We start from the raw sequence: 20599 nt of genomic DNA on the forward strand, positions 1-20599 counted from the left end.
TTTTGGGCAGTGTAGAGTAGGGCTTGTTGTTTGTCATTTCTCCATCACAAATGTAGACATGGTTTTATGTTTACGTGTAAAAAGACAGTATAAGTCATTATAACCCATAATTATGTCCCCACTGGATGCAATGTCCCCACTGGATGCAATGGGTTTTCATGTTTTTGTCTCGTCGCTCCGGCCGGACAGGGCATCACAGTATGATAGGGGCGTAACATTTCCATCACACGCTTGAGGTATTCGGCCAATCACAACGCACTGGATAGCTGGCCAATCACAGCACACTTGGTCTTTTTCAGACCGATGAGCTTTGTAAAAATCGACGCGTTTCAGAAAGGCGGGGCATAGAGGAGAAACAATAATGTACAGTATGTGGAAAATAATGTGTTTTTTGAACATTAAACCGCATAAACACATTTCATTACACCAAATACTCAAAATAATGTTCTTTTTAGCAACATCATATGACCCCTTTAAAATTGTAATTAGTGAAGTAATACACCACTTGTGGCCAATTCAATTACAATTTCGTAGATGAAGTATATAATCATTTTTAAATGCATATTACACTTTCTTGAATCAAAAACCACTGGGGGAACTCCATCGTACAGTGCATGCCTCCTTCAGCTTATGACCAGGCTCTGTGAGAGATGCTGCTCTTATAATAAATGATGGTTGAATGAGAAAAACTAATAATAACCATCTAAGTTGGTGCAAGATGGCTGCGCACACCCATATAAGGTTGATATTAAAGGCACAATATGTCATTTTCGCCACTAGAGGGCACGTATTTAAAATAAACAAAGAAACAAAGGCATAGTTTGATGACGCTGTGACTGAGTGTGGAATCATGGGAGTTATCGTCTTCATAGGCTGAAAGCCGTCAAAGCGAAACGAGGCCGCTGAATGAACGTGACACACGTCTCGAAAGCAGCGAAGCTTTTATTATGCCACAGTCGACCGCTGCCGCTCCTTCCGGTTGTGCGTATGTGGGGGGAAAAAAGCAGCGCTGATTTGAAAGTTCTGTTATAATGCTACTCTGTGCGGTCGTCACCGGTCTATTAAAACGCACAACATATGTGAAAGTGACGTGACATGTGGCCAAGTATGGTTACCCATACTAGGAATTAGTGCTCTGCATTTATCCCATCCAAAGTGCACACACACAGCAGTGAACACACACACACCGTGAACACACACCCGGAGCAGTGGGCAGCCATTTATGCTGCGGCGCACGGGGAGGAGTTGGGGGTTCGGTGCCTTGCTCAAGGGCACCTCAGTCACATTCACTCCCCCCACCTACAATCCCTGCCGGTACGAGACTTGAACCCGCAACCTTTGGGTTACGAGTCCAACTCTCTAACCATTAGGCCACGACTTCCCCGCTTCTTAAAGCGTCTTTGGTGTTTCCATGTTTTCTACAAAATAAAACCGGAAATCGAGGGGTTATGACATCATTGGCAGGCGACACAATGACACTATAGACACGGTCCGTGTCACTAGTTAAAATTGCTTATTTCTCTGGATTTAAACATTCTTCGAAACATTTGGGATAATGTAAGTGTACACAAGTCAGCAAAATATATAACACTGTTCTAGTGGTTTTTGGATATTTTAATAAAAAAATCTTATATATTGCGCCTTTAAAATCTTCACAGCTTTAGTGTTACTGGAGAATCAGGCTTCATCAGATCCAAATGAATCTTACACATTAGAGGTCCAAAAGCTAAAGTAACTCAGAAACAGCTTCACACATGTGGATCGAGCTTTAATACAATAACAACTAAACAAACATCTTGTTCATCAGCGGTTGTAACCAAACATAGTCCTGAAATTAAAGACCCTTGGTACACATAGGCTGCATCTGTAATCGCATACTTCCCATATAGTATTCTTTGCATATAGTAGGCAAAAAACAGTACGAGTAGTATGTCCGAATTCACAGCATTCATAAAAAAGCGGATGATGCCACGAGAGATGATTTGTGAATGACAGTGAAGCGACGCAACTGATGCTGCTACTATTAGTCACATGACAATGACAACGTGACGTATGTAGTACATCCGGATTACATTCATATGACACAAATTCATACTACATAGAACAGACTTTTTTTTAGCAGTCGCGAAGTAATTATTTTATTCAAACATAAGAGTGTTTGATTTCGGATGCAGCCTTTTTGTTACATAGCATTTTGTAAAAATACTACTTTTTCATTCTGCTTCATTATGAGCCCTTTAGTGTTTTAGTTTTAGAGCTAGTTAGCTGCGTACGGTGTTTCCTGCACTGCTATTCAGGATGTTGTTGTGCTAAAGCTTCATCTGAAAGGACGTGGAATTTTTGAGTTCAGTAAAGGCCTGTTTAAGACTAATGTTCGGTATAAAAAATATCAGAGTGAATTTTTATGTTCATTCAGCCTGTCTGCAGTTTTTTATGCATTGGTCTGAACAGATAAATCATCAGACAGCTTATTCAATCGAATCTGATTACTCGCTCGCTCAATGAACTCAAAATGAGCCCAGAACTGATAACTGGGTTTTGAAGATATAAATTTGCAACAGAATTTTTTTTGGTTTTGTTGTAATAAAATGTATTTTACTTGAAAATAATTATAATAATATATTGAAAAAAATTATTGATGTGTTGAAAAAATATGTTATTGTTTAACATGTTTTAGGGTCGATTGATCTGAAAAAAAAAGTCCTGTAGGAAACACTGGTTGCATATTTACAGTACATGCTGCATAGTGTTGTTTAAAACATCACAAACAATTGTTTTAATTTGAATGAGTGCAGTACCTGAAGAATAGTTCATAGACTTTTCAATTGGCCGTCACTTGGCCAATGTCATTAAGACTCTCATGATTTGACTCCCAGATGTGAATGGAAAAGTTCTGGATCTTTCACACAAGGACGAGAAAAAAATATATACAGTGGGTACGGAAAGTATTCAGACCCCCTTAAATTTTTCACTCTTTCTTCTCAAACCCTTCACACAGGTTTGATTGTTTATCCAGAGGTATTTTGAAAGGTCAATGCAGATTATTCATCTGCAAAGGTCAGGCTAACCTTAAATTGCAGGTTTTCCATGAATATTTCCACCGTTTTCTCCTGTTAAAATCCAGGATTAAAGTGACTCACGCAGCAGAAGTATAGCAGAGAGATAGAAATGCTCTCGGACACCTACGTGCAGCCTGATGAGGCGTTTCCTTCAACCATACATGGCCATCAAATGTAATAGTTTACCGCGTCCTAATGACACGTTAAGAGTAAATGATAATAAAAGAAAAAAAAACGAATCAAGAAATGAACAAAAAGAGAGAAAAACCATTAAACTGCTGCATTGCGTCCTTATGACTCCTCATGAGTGACCCGGCCACTATGGACTGAATCACGCTACATTGACTTCAGTAAACGTACCATTACGCATCAAAACACATCTCATGGTGTTTTGATCACGATCTGACCTAACACTGGACACACTTTGGTCTTTTCACAAAGACGAACAATTAAACAAGGACAGTTCTTGTTATTGGATGTAAAACAAAAGCATAACGTCGTTGTCCATGTCTCTGAGCCCTCTCTTGCCCTCCAGGTCCTCACCTGATTCATCTCCTCAAGAACGACTGCGGACCTCTTGCGTTCCAACCAAAATCTTGCTGTAGAGCTTTTGTTGCTCCTCTTTGAAAGTGTCTTTCACTTTCCCTCGTTTCAACCCACCATCCCTAAAAAAAAAAAAAAGTTTCAACTAAACTGTCATTTACCAAAAAAAAGGTCATTTACCTACTGAGAAAAGCAGCTTTAATATGCCTAAGCTGGTTTGTTGGCCTCCCAGTCTGGTCAAAACCATGCTGGCTGGTTTTAGAAGGGTTCTGGGCATTTGTCAGCTGGCCAGGCTGGGAGATCAGCTTAAACCAGATATGTTATGTTTGTACAGACAGTCAGTTATATTACAGCTTATATTAGTGTTTTTATTACTTTTCTTTGGCCTCAACAAAAAAATTATCATGATTACAGTAAAAGACTGTAAAATTGCTGCGGTTAAAAACCTGTTAATTGGTCAAAGGTAAATTCCATTACTCTATAGTGAAAAAACTGTAATAATGTAACTAATAGGACATTTCAAACAATTTTACAGTAAAATACTGTTAAATTTACCGTTTTTAGAAGTGAGAAAGAACAAGTCGTCTATCAAAAACCATAAATTGACATTACCACAACTCCCTGTGTGACGGCTCACACTTGATGGTTTTTCATTGAAATAACTTAAATAACTGTACATTAAAGGCAGGGTAGGTGATCTGGTTAAAAAAAACCTGGTTGAAAGTCTCTTCACATCCCGATAGCAATCACTTACACCACTTAATCAGTTAAGTGGTCTAAATGTATTTATATCGTCTGTGGAAAGCATAGGACCATAAAATGTTCGTCCAAACATATTCCTCGATCCGAGGGCCACGATAGGCTGTTCTGCCTGCCTGTCAACGTATGTATTTGCATACCTCTGTTCACCCTGTCCGCAGACATGACACGTCATCAGTGCGTTCATTAGCTTGCTATAGCTAGCCTTTCTGAAATCCTACCCTACCTTTAAGGTTCATCTTATGTTGTTAAATTAATGTTTATTCAACATCTGTCATTTATTTACAGTCAGTTTGACAGTTGAGTCAGATACGACAGCTGACTTACCACAGCAGGTCCACTAGACCACCCTGTCTGGCAATGGCTGCCTTTACTCTGTTAGCAAACTGCATTGCATCCTCACCTTCCTGCAAGGTGACAAAACAGACATTGACAAAAAAAACTTGACCTTTGGTTTTAAAAATGATTAAGTGCTTAAAATGTATTTTCACACTTGTTACAATTTGTTTTCCAGCATTTTCAGTTAACAGCATGTATAATTGAAGAAACAGTTATTCTTTTTCTGAATCAAACTATAAATACACAAAGGAAGGACTTCCAAAAATATTCCAGTGATTTTCCAGAGAACTTTTGTAACTTTCAAGGTGTGGCGGATCACATCAGCACAATGATTTACCTATGGTGACCATTTCGGGGTTTTTTGGGGACAGGAGCCTTTACATGCATTAAAAACAATGGTCTATTTGTTTATTTGCATGCCCACATGCAAACACAGATGTCCATTTCCAATCTGTGGTGGGTGGACAAAACTCCAAACTCACTCGGGCTCATTTGTGCTTGATTTGTGTATTAAATGCACCACTGCAAAAATGGGAAGGGCAGTGCAAGTCAGTCATACCACAGATTTTACTGCATGCATGTAGGCCTTACCTGACGGCTCATCGGAGGCAGGTACCACACACTGCAGACGATGGCCCAGCTACTCATCATCCTGAGCAGATAATTCACCATCCCAAACTTACTGCTGTTCCAGAAGGCTTCCCCAAACCGAGGGTCATACTAGAAAATCACAAAACATGCAAATGAAATACAATGCAACCACCACCACAATGCTGACGCAAGAAAAAAGTATCTCTTCAGTCATCTTTTTTTTTTTCCCAGTAAACACACCTAAACATTCTTAAAACAAAAAAACAAATGCATACAGTAAAACCTGTATTCAGATATTATTTCTTATTTGTTTAAAAGTTAGACGGTATTTAAAACTTTTAAACCTTGAAATAAAACTTAATATACAACAAAACAAAAAAAGCACATTTAAAACCAAAACACATTTAAGCTAATGTAATGCAAAAATAATTCTTAATATCTTACACAATTTTGCTTCTCAAGTAATCTTGTTTTAAGGATGTTAAGATGTTATTGCTGACAAATACTGATTAAGTCATCAACATCCTAATCATTTGCCCTTCATCATTTTTCTTAGCATAAAAGCTGATAAAGTAAGAGAGCATGCAAACAAGGAGGAACCTTTGAAAGCAGCTTCACAGCTCAGAACGAGAGTGAAATCATACAGCCTACCCGCTACAGCATTAAAAACACATTACTGATAACTGAAAAAAAATCTTTTAAGTTTGGAATAATCAGTTTGTCCAGCATGTTTTAAGTGTAAAAGACACATGAATGGGCACGTGTCAGAAGACATTTGCACATGTAAACGATCGGTAAAAGAAAAAAAAAAGTTCTTTCAGCACTCAAAACACTGTGGTAATACTAGATTTCTACTTGATGCCAGGGTGTTGTGGGTGGTTTTAAACATGTTGCTATGCTGTTCTGGGATGGCTAGGTGCTTGCTTACTGGACCAAGTCAAAAGAGTCCACCCCCAAGTCCCTAGAGATGGCTTAGGTCTCTCCATCTATGGGATTTTTAGTTTTCGCCTGTTATATCATCCACCAGCCATATCTCAGATCAACTCAAGAGAAAAGAAATAGCACACATCAACTCAACATGTCTCACAATTTACAGTAGGGTCCAAAAGTGTGAGACCTCATTAAAAATCTGGAATTTTTAAAACCTTTTATTATTTTGAAAAATGTCAAACAAAGAAATTTGACATAAAATTCAAAAATATTTCTTCTTTATTTTAAGATTTTGTGTAGTAGTAAGACTATGCCATATTTTTAGATCAGATCCAATAAGCATTCAACATGATCATCAGGACTGACCAAGCGGCAACCTTCCGCTCTCTCGTGAAACCAACACGGAAGTGACTAAAACTGCAATTCATCGACTGGCCGCTAGACGCTGGCTCCAAAAGGGAGTCAGTCCCATAGACTCCCCATGTTAAAATGCCCAACTTTACAGCAGAAAAAAATATGTTTACAGCCTGTTACAAAAAGTGGTTTTGGTCTATATAGCTAATTTTGCCCTTCATGACAACTGTGAGGGGGGTGAATTTTTTTATAACTCATCTGTTTAAATTATGTTAAGCCTTAAAGTTCTGCATAATTAAAGGCGTGGCCACTTGAGTGACAGGTGGATTGCCGCTGCTGTCACCGGCGTCGAGCTAAATGGGCATGGTTTCAGCAACCGGCTCCCGCCTCTTTGCCCATTTTCGATTATCCGGAAGTGACGCGCGGTGACGCGCTGCCAAGATGGCGACGGCCGGCTCCACCTACTTTAGGCTTCAAAAACGCTCTTCGGAGACCTACAGGTGACGTCACGGACACTACGTCCATGTTTTTATACAGTCTATGGGACTGACACAAACTTGTAGAGTTCATTCAGCTTGAGAGCCGCTGTTGTTAACGCAAAAGAGGACAAACCAAACACTAGGACAATAATTCGTGGTCATTTTGTAATTCAAATGATTATGCTGATTATGTAATTCGTTCAGTAGCGGTATTTTCATTAGTGGTCTCAGACTACCATGCGTATCATTCAGGTATCATTTATGATTGTAGCACAAACATTGTTTAATCAGTGTTTAATACTTGATGTTCAAGGTTTGCTCACATCCCTAACCCAAAGTATTCACTAGGGAAATGAGATTTTCTGACCTTTATGGCGACAGGGTAGACGGTTGAGCCAATTTCAAAGCTTCCTTTCTTGAACATCATGACTGATGTGTTATTAATGCAGGTACCTGGAGACAAATTATATGATAAACACAAGAAATAAACATAATAGCATATTAACAACCAAATCAAATCACTTGTTCCATGTTAGTTACTATTTATATACGTATATGAATTAGTGGAGAAACTGTAAAAGGTCAATTGTAATTTATTCAATCACAACACGTTTTTCCATCACATTCTTTCTCTGCCTGAAAAAACAAGTGAGACCAGTTCACTTAGTGAGAAATTTTCAACAAACACTGCTTTTGAATTATGGATGTCCAGTATTTGTTTCCTGCTGTCTAAAGTTATAAAGCCTTTCAATTTAAAAATATCTACACTACTGTTCAAAAGTTTGGGGTCGGTAAGTAAAAAAATAAAGAAATAAATTATCACGGCTTCCAACAAAAATATTATGCAGCACTACTGTTCTCAATATTGATAATAATAAAGGATCATGAGACACTGGAGTAATGGCTGCTAAAAATTCAGCTTTGCATCACAAGAATAAATTACATTTTAAAATACTTTTCAAACAGAAAACTGTTATTGGAAATTGAAATTATATTTCACAGTATTACTGTTTTACTGTATTTTACTGTATGAACAAATAAAGGCAGCCTTGATGAACATAAGAGACTTCTTTCAAAAACTTTACAAATCTTACCAACCCCAAACTTTTTAATTGGTAGTGGATGTAGGAAACAAACATAGTAGTCTACTCTAGTCTCCTTTTCATATTAACACAAATTTCTGAGAATGAGTTCAGCTCACCTTCGGGGAATATGAGGATGGGCAGTTTGCTTTTGTCTTTTACGTGATTGCTCAACCTGAAATAAAACTCATTTCATTAATAACAATAATAACAATGTATGAGTGTTATAAAAAATGCAATTCGGTGAAATATTTGAACTAATAATATTAAGAGGAATATGTTTAGAAGAATCCAGCACTTTTGTGAAATAGGAATAGCCACAGAAATAAGATAAGCTGTGATGCTGTGTTACCTTTTAGCCACTAGATGGCGATCTTTGACTTCTGAGCGCTCGAACCAAATGTGTGGACAAGCTTTCACCATAGACCTCTGAATGAGCCCCATCAGGCCCCCATGGATCTGACCCACCTATAACACACACACACACACACACACACACACACACACACACACAATTAACCCTCTCAGAGCAGCTTTCTCACACATACCCACTACAGTTCCAGTCAAGAAACACACTTACCATTGCATAGCATCCGTCACTGGCTAGTATAATGACGTCAATGGGTGACGTGTGGTTGGCGACACAGATGCCTCCATTCTTGGGTTTGTTTTCACTGTCCCAGAGAAAGACAAAGAGAGGAGTTTGTGAGCAGAGGGTGTAAATAGTTGCAGGAGAAGCAGAGCAATGTGAGTTTGTGGTAAACAGGTCAAATGTCATCTAATGAAAGAGTTTGTGCGGACATCCAACAGTTTAGTAGTGTCTTCTCCAAGCTGTTTTGTTGTCACCAAACCCTGAATGTCCCTGTGAAAGGAGCCAGTTTGACTGGTCAAGGGAGAGGTCCTGAGAAAAAGAGAAAGACTTTTCTCTATTCGTATCGTATTTTAAGAAGAAGAGAAAAGGAGATAGAGAGAGAATGCACAGGAGGACAGTGACCTGAAATACCACACATGATCACATTAGGGCGATGCAGGAATGACAAGCTGAGATAATGACAAAGAGGTGTTCAAATTCAGTTTAAATCTGACCTGACATTGAAACACCAAACCATTGTTAACTCGCTGTTACACCGTTCGGGTGTTATGATGTCTGACCCCACTCTGTTTGTGTGTCAGATAACATCAGAACTAAATGTCCCTTCACCATTGATTCGGAACATGCTAGAGAAGTTAACGTTCTCAAGCACCAGCTCTAATTCACTGTAAGGAATTGACCCTTCGCCGGAAGTTTGATTGACCGGCGAATCTGCCATTTTGTCCGACAAACAAACCAGACAGGAGAGTAGACTAATGTCGGTGGACTTGAACTTGAAAAATTGTGTGTATTGACGTCTCTCCGCGGTTGAAACAAGAGACCTTCTGATGTTCATTCATGTTTATTTCGTGCTATAACTAGTAAAGAGAAAGACATGATCGGTTCATGTGCCGCTTGAATGAGGCTCTACAGCAATCTGTCACGACACATTAAAGGGCCACAAAACGGTATTTATTGTTTGAATTTTTTACAAAATGACAAAATTTAAAAGCTGAGACTTTGTCTCATACCTAAAGTAACCTGCTCTGTCTTGTCTGTCGGCTCGTTGTCAGTGTCCTCGATGTATTTTTCACTGAGTGAGAACATGATGTGTGGCGTGAGAGTGCCATGGGTTGTCGGACATAGCAACAGTAACTAAGGGGGCGGGTCTTTGCGAAAGGTTACTTGCATGGAAAAGAGCAACTAGCACATTCTTCAAAATTTGTCCTTTTGTGTCTCAAGGAAGACAGTCAGGTTTGAAGAACTACTTCAAAGAGAACTGTGAGAATGTGATTGTGAGCATGTGATTCTGAATGCATGATTTAAGTGTGCGATTATGAGACTCATATGAGTGTATGATTGTGTTATTGTGAGCGTGTGAGATTGTAAGCATGTGTGTGACTGAGTGATTGTTAGTGTGCATGTATGTGATTCAGAATGTGTAATAGTTTGTGTAATTGTGATTGTGTGACTGCCTGATTGAGAAAGTGTGTGTGATTGCACGTGTATGTGAATGATTGTTAGTGTAGGTAATGTAGGTGTGCATGTGTGTTCGTATGATTGTGAGAATCTCATTGCGAGTGTGATTGTGAGAGTATGCGTGTGATTGTGCATGTATGTGAGTGTTTGTGTGATTGTGAAAATATGTGGGTAATTGCGCAGGTATGCGAGCATGCGATTGTGAGCCTGATTGTTAGAGTATGTGTGTGACTGTGTATGTGACTGTTTGTATGATTGTGAGAATCTCATTGTGAGAGTGACGGTGTGTGATCTATGTGTGTGAATGTGAACATCTGATTGTGAGAGTATGCTTGTGATCGCGCATGTATGTGAATGTTTGATTGTGAACGTCTGATTGTGAGAGTATTTTTGTGATTGTGTCTACTTGAGAGTGATTATGAGTGTCTGATTGTGAGAATGTCATTGTGAGTTTCTATGTGTGCATGTTTGATTGTGAGCATCTGATTGTGAGAATATCTGTGTGATTGTGTGTGTATGTGAGTGTTTATGCATGTTATTGTGAGCATGTATGTGTGTGATTGTGAGTGTCTGATTGTGAGCATGTGAGTGTTTATGTAATTATGCATGTATCTGATTGTTTGTTTGATTGTGATTACTCCAATTGTGAGTGTTTATGTGAGTGATTGAGCATGTATGTGATTGCTAATGTGAGTGTGGGCATCTCATTGTGAGAGCTTATATGTGTGATTGGGAACATGTTATTTCAGACTGCACAATGACCCAAAATGCCAAGGCTCCAGATAGTTGGAGATTTCCAGTAAGCGTGCATAACACATCTGTGACACTTCTTACCTGTGATGGTATGTGATGATAGCAGTCAGCGCTCTCACACAGATACGGTAACACATCAGGTGCACCTTCTCACTGAGAAAATTTTTCATCCTGCAAACACACACAGACATGTGAACATCTGTTATTGGCCTCACAGATATGTTGTTCTAGCACTAGTTTAAGAAAGCAAAATAAATGAAAAAAAAAAAAAATCCTTTAACCTGATAAAAATAAAAACAAGACATTTCAGCTCAAACTCTAGAACACTCTTTACAAAATTTACCCTTTAAACTCTTTTTAGTTTAAAAGTGCACAGCAAGTTTTGTTTGCAGTTTTCTGGATCTCTGAAGCATACCTATGAGGATGCAACCTAGTCTATGTAGAATATTCAGAGTATTCATCTCATATGAATGTATATCATTTTAATATTTCAGCATTTTATTTACAAATTTTTTTTATTTGTAGATTTTTTTTAATTAGCAATAAATTACAGAGTTCACTTTTAATATAAAAAAAAAGTCGTTTTTTTTTTTTTTTTTTACTTTTAAGCCTTACACCGTGTCTACACCGGACTCGACAGTTGTCGTGTCGCACCACGCCACAACAGCTAAAGTCTGTCTACACCGGACGCGACAAAGCAACCGCTGAAAATCATTTGAAATTTGTGTCAATATGTCATAAATAGAATGCGGCAGCAGTTTTCTGTCGGGGATTTGTCGTGTCGCGCCGTGCCGCATCAAGTGTAGACAGCATCACTGATTATAATGAGTTCTATCGTATTTTGTCGCGCCGCTTGCGTCCGGTGTAGACACGGTGTTTGACTTTCATTTGAGATAAAAAGAGAGAACAGGGCATTAATGGATTAGAGAGACTGTAATATGTCACAGGTCAAATATAAACCTACATTAGCTATGATCACAACAGTTCCAAGAGCACACGAACTCCCCACCGCACCACAGCTCTGACCCAATGCATGCTGCTGAAAAGTTCAAGCAATAATACTGAGCATTTGGGTTTCCGTCCATAATTCAATTAATCCCACAATACCCAGTTGAGAACATCTGATTAAACAGAGCTCAGATATCAGGCGCTCTTCCTCATCTCAAATGTGCACACGGGTGGGTGAGGAGTTTCTATTAAAGAATGTGGGTTAAGGCCACTGCCCTGACTGACATTAATCCTACACAAGCTCCATATGGCCCTGAGGGGTGGCAGAATTAGCCTGTATTGTAAGACGCTAAATTCAGACTCGCGTGCCAGAACAGAGTAAGTGTCTCAGGGTGGACCAGTTAGAATGATGTCAAATTATAATGTCAGCCATTCAAAAATAAGAGTTATTTATTTAACACCCTAAATTGCAACTGAATATTACAAGTGCTGCTTTTTTCTGTTTGGTAATATGACATATAGGGGCCCCTGTAAGTATTATAAGGGGTGAGTATTTAATGTACCAATATACCCAACAATAAACATGGACTGTGTCTTTGCTGTATTGTTTTATCAATCCAGTTATTATCTAATTTGAAAACTCTGTGCAATGTCTCCTACAAAAAAACATCCCTTGGCAGTACCAGAATGTAAATCCATAATAATTCGTTACATACCATGGTATTACTTTGTACGCCAAGGTACTTCAAAGATTACCAATGTATTTCCATGGTACATGTCAAAAAACATAATATTACCATGGTATGTGTCAAAATGCATTTTAGTACTTGTTAGTTGTTAGCAGTGGCCTCATTTTAGCATACTTCTCTTCTAATCTTCACATCTGTTTATTCAATAAATAAGGGTTATTTTCTTATTTTACTATACGCAATATATTGTTACCATTACCAGCCAAAATGAGAGATTTTTTAATTTTCTGGTATCAGCTGATATTGGATAGAGTATAAATACTCTGTATTTAATTGTGATGCTCATTTCTCCTATTTTTTACATTATATTAGCTTTACTGTCATCTAACGTTCACTGAAGTAATTAGTGAAATAATTTTAACATTGTTAAATGTAATCTTAGCAAGTTTCAAATTTAAAAACGAACATCCATTTCTCATACTGTACATTACAATGATGTAACGCCTACATTCACTGCCATTTAAAATGACTGATTTTAGTTTTTAGTATTTTACTTTATTTAGACAAAATAGTACAGATTTGTAATTTATGGGTTATTGGCAATACAATTTATTTGTATCAGCCAGAATTTTAATATTAGCGCCGAACTTCCTCACCTGAGGGGCAGCAGAAACCCATAACGGATGACAACACCGAGACCCCACAGCACTGTCAGTCTGGTGCTAATGTGATTGAAGTTATTGTTGCTCCTGGTCAGCAAGTTCCACGACTCAAGCTCCTCTGCCGTGAAACACTTGGTAACCTCATCATCTACGATGCTTTCAATGCCACGGCGGCAAAAGTAGAAGGTGTCCGACATTTCAAACTCTGACGAGGAAGGGGAGGGGCTTGTGGTGGTGGAGGCGGAGCCATCCAACTCTCGGCTGCTGCAGTTTCGCCGAATCTCTTTGAGCTCCTCTTCAAGTGATGTAGGTTCTTTAGCAATAATGCCTGGGATAAAATAATACATACAATATCAACATCCAGAAAATAGAATCCTGAAAAAATGATATTTTCTTAATTTGCAATTATATCAACAAACACTCTCCTGAAAACTATGTAACAGCAAATGATGTCAGGATGTAAAAAACAACAAAAATATCCTGCAACACCACAAGCAATTCAGCTTGAATGGAGGTGATTGGGACACAAATGTAGTTTGACTGCCATTAGTTGTTGCCTGATCTTTCTGTTGATAGGTCAACTGACAAAAACACCTCAGTACGCGTCCCGTGAGATCGACCGAGCACTTGGGACACGCCAAAACAAGCAATGTCACTCAGATTAACAAGCAGATGAGCACACAGCAGGAGCAACAGATCATTTTCCCACAGGTGTAACAGTGCACAGTGTTTACACAGCCACTGACACACGTACTATTAAGACTGTAAGGCTTGTACAAAAGATGTTTTTTCTCCTTGGCTCCTCTTTCCATCCTCACTGTGGCCCACTGCGAAAATAAAGAAAAACAACCTCAATTTAATGCAATATTATTACCACTGAAACACTCTAGTATTGTTTTACTATTGTAAGAATTATCTTAATTGAATTGAAAAGATATTATTATTATTAGATAAAAGTATTATCTAAATATTTAAATGTATATAAATGCTAAAATATAATTAATTAAAATATTTATTTAAAACTAAATACATATTTAACCCTCTGATCATGAATGAAAAATCAATTAACGGTGGAAAATATCAAAAAAGATTAAATATTATTGTAATCATAGAGTGCTGCAGTGATGACATATTTTTGCAGACCAACCTGAAAGTTAGCAACACCCTGGTTACCTCTGTTTTTTGGATTAGTGCAGAAAATAAGCTCTGTGACTGACTGAAGTTTATGATTTTTACACGTTTTGTTCAAACCCGAGAGTCCTCACAAATTAACACAACTTATACATTTTGAAGCCTAAATACAGTATAACCAGATAGCTAAACGTTATATATAAACAAAAACAAACTACACATGATTTCAACGTCACCACCATTAAGCTTCCAACTACTTTTTTAGTCTTTTCCCTGAAAGTTTGAGTTTGCAAGAACACGATTAAAAAAGCCATTCAAAAACCCCACTGACTTCATGACAATGGAACTGGAAGTGCTCAAATGCTACGGTCACTTGTTTCCAGGTTTTGGCCTACAAAAATGTCATCCCTGCAGCACTCTATGACATATCTAATGCACAGTCAGCCAGTCATTATCACAAAATAAAACTCATTTACTTCCTCATCATAATGGACCTTAAAATAAACTGCCTGTTTCATGATTTGAAAACACATTGCGGTGGACTGTGTAGCACAAACATACACACACATACATACTGAATGTTCCCTCAGGGAACAACAAGCACTTTATTGAAAAGCTCTGGGAGGACGAATAATGTCAGTATGTTAATTCAGGCATGTGGAGCACACAATGCAAACAATTGACTTGACTTGAGAATCAGAAAACACCGAAGGGCTGCTATTGATATCTTGCGAAATTAACACACGTTTTGCTTTAACTTCAATGCCTCAATGTTAGCCTATTAATTTGTCTTATTTCTCTATCTGAACTAAGGTTTCTTCTAATCTGTAATAAGAGTACTCTGAGGTTGAGGACAGAATATAGACACCACACATTTTTTCATCATTTTGTCCCTGGAAGCTCATGGTACAGTAAACATTTACAATCCTGTTGCAATGTACAGCTGCAGAGCTGTAGATTCTACACACAGTCAGGAATAGCACTTTTTTAGCATTTTACTCTTATTTTTTTAGTTTTTTTTTTGTTTAGGGATTTAAAACCATTATTATCTGTCAAACTTCCTCTTTATTGCTTCCCCGTGACTAGGTTGGCTAAGCTGAATGTTGTTTAACACCCAAACAACATGACTTTTAACTAGAATTTCTCCTTCATTTCAAGAAATTCTCCTGCTTGTTGTTGGAAAAATACTCGTTTCCAGTTTCAGGCAGCAGGACGAGAGTAGCACGCATGTCTGCTCAGGCAGTGCGAATGCACGACCAGTTACATAACAGCTTCAGACGGACGTGAGGTAATGCTGAAATAAATCAGCCACAGCTGGAGAGGAGCAGCCCCTCAGCTCTTCACTCCACCTCCACACCTGTCTCTCCACTCTATGATTTTCATTTGGGGGGGAAACAGTGCCAGTAAAGGAAGCAAATCATGCATTTTCTAGAAACATTAACCAGATGTGCTTAACATGTCCTCCTCGTCCAGATCTCATTTCTTGCACCTGGCCTCTTAGTTAAAAAAAGAACTGTATTCATATTTAGATCCCAGTATGTTCTCTGGACCAATAAAAAATGCAAACTGTGCACTGACCTCCCAACTCCATCTAAATCTCATCAGATGGCCACAATAATGTAAGAGTATGAATATGCAAAACATGAGTGCATGAGAAGTTCACACTACCAAGTGCACTGACTAAATAAAAAGTATCAAAAAGTACCATGTTAGTACCACAGTTTTTTGGACATGGTGCTGTGACAATACAGTGTTTTTTGGACATGTATCATGATAGTACCATGATATTATGCACAATGTCATTATCATATCAGTTATCTAATAAATATTAAATATTTAAGCATTGTTAAATGTTTACATTTAGATTCTAAAATTCACTTAAAGGGTTAGTTCACCCAAAAATGAAAATTCTGTCATTAATTACTCACCCTCATGTCGTTCTAAACCCATCAGACCTCCGTTCATCTTCGGAACACAAATTAAGATATTTTTGATGAAATCTGAGGGCTCTCTGACCCTCCCATAGACACGAAAGCTACGAAAATACTTTTAGCGCAAAAGAAAAAAAAAACACAACAATTCGTCAAAATTTTCTTTTGCGTACAAAGTATTCTCGTAGCTTCGTAATATTACGGTTGAACCCCTGATGTCACATGGATTATTTTACCGATCTCCTTGCTACGTTTCTGGACCTTGAACGTGGTAGTTACCTTGCTGTCTATGGGAGGATCAGAGAGCTCTCAGATTCCATCAAAAATATCTTAATTTGTGTTCCGAAGATGAACGGAGGTCTAATGGGTTTAGAACAACATTAGGGTGAGAAATTAATGACAGAAGTTTCATTTTTGGGTGAACTATCCCTTTAAAGTTCATTTAAAAAAATGCTAACAATTTAATAACACTGTTAAATGTAATATTTTGCAAATATCAAAATATATTAATCTTTCCTTCCATACATTACAATGTTGCGATGCCTAAATTCATTTATAGTATTTAAAACAACTGATTTAATGTGACTGAATGATTGGTTATTCATCTCTCTCACTCCAAACTTTCTGTCAACTCTATACAATCCAGAGAACAAATGCAAGGCCACAAATAAATCAGTATGAACAACAATCCAACAAGATGACCTCCTGACTCACCTCAAACACCTTGAGCAGCGTCTTCATGTAGAGTCTGCGGATACCGAAAGACAGACCGAAAATGGCTGGAACGATGATGAAGACCAAGAGCAGCGTGAACCAGACAGTGAAAGAGATGCCCAACAGCATGCATAGCAGATTATTGAAAGGAGACATAAAAGGGCCCATTTTTACCAAACGAAAATGTGGTTTGTTTTTAGAAAGGAGAGGAAAGTGGACACCCCAACAGGCAGCTTTCTCAGGCACTTTTAGGGTCAAAGTCTCCAGAGTACGATGTGGAATGCGTCCATAAAGCAGACAGGTGACATTACACAGTCTTTCATTTCTGATGGCTCACGACTGGATGAAGCAAACCCATCCTTCTGCATGTAGCACTGCCCAGAGGTGATCAGCTTCGCTTTTATTGATTCATATTCTTCAACATTGGCAATTTTGCAACTTCAGATGCCTGTAGGCTCACAGAACATGACAGCTCTTCACTCAAAACTCTGTAATGGAGAAACCTGGAGAATGTGAAGGAAACACAAACAGGAAGAGGATTACAATTCACTCAAACACAGGCTTATTCAAATCCAACTGACTGCGACTGAACACACCAAAGTAAATGCAACAGGTTGATCACAAAGCCAAACAAAGTGGCCTGGGACTACACTGGGATCTCAAACAAGGACACGTTAGAGTCAGAGCTCCCACGAGTACAGAGAAGAGAAGAGAAGAGAAGAGAAGAGAAGAGAAGAGAAGAGAAGAGAAGAGAAGAGAAGAGAAGAGAAGAAGAGAAGAGAAGAGAAGAACTTTTACTCAAAGTACCTAGCCACAATTATACATACAATAAAAAAAAAACTGTTTTTATTAACTAAAACTATAAAATACTTTTTTCAGTGATTGAAATAAAGCTAAAATAAAACAAAACATTAATAAAAAATGAAAGTACATAAATTACTAGAACTTATACTCAAATTAAAATAAAATTAGTATATACTGCCATTCAAAAGTTTGGGATCAGTAAGATTAGTAATGTTTTCTTCTGTTCATCAAGGCTGCATTTATTTGATCAGAAATACAGAAAAACACTGTAATATTGTGAAATATTATTACAATTTAAAATGTTTTTAATATACTTTAAAATATAATTTATTTCTGTGATGCAAACCTGAATTTTCATCAAACACATGTTTTATTTAGTCTTCAATGTCACATGATCCTTCAGAAATCATTCTAATATGCTGATTTATTATCAATGTTGGATACAGTTGTGCTGCTTAATATTTTTTGGGAACCTGTGATACTTTTTACAGGATTCTTCAATGAATAAAAAAGTTAAAAAGAACAACATTTAATCAAAATAGAAATCTTTTGTAACAATATACACTACCGATCAAAACTTTGGGCTCAGTCATTTTTTTATATTTTTTTATGCTTTTATTCAGCAAGGATGTGCTAAATTAATAAAAAGTGATAATAAAGACTTATATTGTTAGAAAAGATTTCTATTTTAAATAAACACTGTTCTTTTTAACTTTATTCATTAAATCCTAAAAAAAAAAGCATCACAGGTTCCAAAAAAAAGTGTAAATAATACTAAAATAACACTGTCTGAAATGGACCAAAGAAAATTGAGGTACAGTTAAGATTTTCACTGAAGTAAATTTGAAGCACTAAATTATGCAAAGTAACCTACTTAATCAGTAATCACTATTTCATCACTGAGTTCCGACCTTAGTAATGATCTCGTTAAAGGAGGCACGCAGCTGAGAAACAGTTTTACTCTGCTATCCCGGTAAATCACGTCATAATTTAGCTGGGAATATTTTGGAATTAAATGGATTAAAGGGATTTGCTTTAGGTTAACAGAAAGTGAATGACAACTACATTTTACATTAAAATGCATTTCATTGGCTGTTCTAAATAAAAAAAATAAGTAAAATTTATTTAATTTCGAGGTTTAAATAACATTTTAAGGAGAAAAAAACTTTCTTTACAAAGGTAGTTGAAAAGTAATGTTTCAACAGCACTTGACTACAATTATCCCAAATACTTCATTAGCAGCAGCAGCAGCAGTAGTAATGAAGTACAATTACTCAAGTACTCACACATCAGGTTATACAGCCTGCTGTATCGCTGTTCGAAGAAAACCTGCTCGATCCACTACATGACTTTATAACTAAGCAGGTAATCTGTGCCAGCTATAGCCTTCAGCTAGTTGGTTGATGAACAGGCAGAGCAGAGCAGAGCAGCGGATCGGATGACTGTCTTCACGGATCATCTTACACAGACCACGCATCGCGTGTGCGGCATCGACAGAAGCATTAACTCGGCGCGTTACGGAGCTGAGCCGCTTCGATCTCAAACCGAGGGCGCGTCCGCATCGCGCTCACCGACACCGGCGGGGTAGTTGAAAAGTAATGTTTCAACAGCACTTGACTACAATTACCCCAAATACTTCATTAGCAGCAGCAGCAGTAGTAATGAAGTACAATTACTCAAGTACTCACACATCAGGTTATACAGCCTGCTGTATCGCTGTTCGAAGAAAACCTGCTCGATCCACTACATGACTTTATAACTAAGCAGGTAATCTGTGCCAGCTATAGCCTTCAGCTAGTTGGTTGATGAACAGGCAGAGCAGAGCAGAGCAGCGGATCGGATGACTGTCTTCACGGATCATCTTACACAGACCACGCATCGCGTGTGCGGCATCGACAGAAGCATTAACTCGGCGCGTTACGGAGCTGAGCCGCTTCGATCTCAAACCGAGGGCGCGTCCGCATCGCGCTCACCGACACCGGCGGAACAGACCGTCACGGAAAGGGATGCGAGAGCGAAGATCCGCATGTCGTCAGTGACGCACAGACTGACGCGCGTCTGAGAGCAACACCACCCGCGGGAGTGAGAGGCAGACGGATGTCTTCCGCCAGGGGGCGCGTCGAGGCTCAGAAAAAAACCATTGCGACACATTCAAATCTCAGGACGTTTTCTTGCTTTTATTTATTTATTCATTTTTTGTCTCACTGGAGACATTTGTATTCTAAAGGATTGGTATAAATCGTACAATTTCGCTCTAGAAATTGCTCAAATATATTTTATAAAATAGCGTTAGCTAGTAATCACAGACGCAGGTGATTGGTTAATCCTCAGAAGCGCGGAGAAAAGTAACATGTTTCATGTGATCACGAGATCAACGCGCTGCTTCCGCTACAGGTTGAATGATAATTCACATCTTTACAACAAAACTGAGAAGCTCAAATGGGATTTAATTTAACAAAAGACAGTGAGACAAACTAAATATAAGAATTATTATATATCTGACCAATTAGAGACAACTTTCGAGTCTCTAACCCTATCATTTACTTTTTCTAATGACCAGTATCAGCGAGTTCTAGTGACCAACAACTAAATAATCCGTAGGAAGCCTATTTTGTCGAGATACAGAAAAAAAACAACGTTTAAATCCTAAAAAGCTAAAATAACTGTTCTTTCAAACAGCAGAACTTACACTAAGAATCCACCAGGTGGAGATGCAGGACTGTATGCAATGTCAATGGCACAAATATATATATATATATATATATATAATTTATTTTATTA

General features: G+C 38.0%; 1 protein-coding gene and 1 pseudogene across 2 annotated transcripts; one reads left to right on the forward strand and one right to left on the reverse strand.

Moving 5' to 3' along the window:
- Positions 1-1577: 1577 nt before the first annotated feature.
- On the reverse strand, positions 1578-19933 carry LOC107702834 (glycerol-3-phosphate acyltransferase 4-like). Of its 2 annotated transcripts, none has more exons than XM_016505256.1 (12): positions 19507-19933; positions 17015-17517; positions 13993-14065; positions 13233-13566; positions 11021-11110; positions 8717-8810; positions 8489-8604; positions 8256-8311; positions 7422-7507; positions 5292-5420; positions 4689-4768; positions 1578-3724 (listed from the first exon to the last, which is right to left on the reverse strand). In XM_016505256.1, the coding sequence occupies exons 2-12, from the start codon at positions 17180-17182 to the stop codon at positions 3616-3618; spliced, it is 1335 nt and encodes a 444-aa protein (XP_016360742.1). In that variant the 5' UTR covers positions 17183-17517; positions 19507-19933; the 3' UTR covers positions 1578-3615. The 2 variants fall into 2 exon arrangements, with proteins under 2 accessions (XP_016360742.1, XP_016360741.1); XM_016505255.1 differs by lacking the exon at positions 19507-19933 and adding an exon at positions 19105-19393.
- The window catches only part of LOC107702836 (C2 calcium-dependent domain-containing protein 4D-like), a 5000-nt pseudogene continuing 3937 nt past the window's right edge, over positions 19537-20599 (forward strand).

Source organism: Sinocyclocheilus anshuiensis, unplaced genomic scaffold (genome assembly GCF_001515605.1).
Source record: "Sinocyclocheilus anshuiensis isolate Anshui unplaced genomic scaffold, SAMN03320099.WGS_v1.1 scaffold366, whole genome shotgun sequence".
Taxonomy (NCBI): domain Eukaryota; kingdom Metazoa; phylum Chordata; class Actinopteri; order Cypriniformes; family Cyprinidae; genus Sinocyclocheilus; species Sinocyclocheilus anshuiensis.

What these genes read in the sequence shown, in the direction of transcription:
- LOC107702834 (XM_016505256.1), bottom strand. Translation starts at nt 17,182, where the DNA reads ATGGGCCCTTTTATGTCTCCTTTCAATAATCTGCTATGCATGCTGTTG. An exon ending in CGCTGCTCAAGGTGTTTGAG is followed by an intron (nt 14,066 to 17,014) that starts GTGAGTCAGGAG and finishes TTATTTTCGCAG; the next exon opens with TGGGCCACAGTGAGGATGGA. An exon ending in GTGACGGATGCTATGCAATG is followed by an intron (nt 8,605 to 8,716) that starts GTAAGTGTGTTT and finishes TGTGTGTTATAG; the next exon opens with GTGGGTCAGATCCATGGGGG.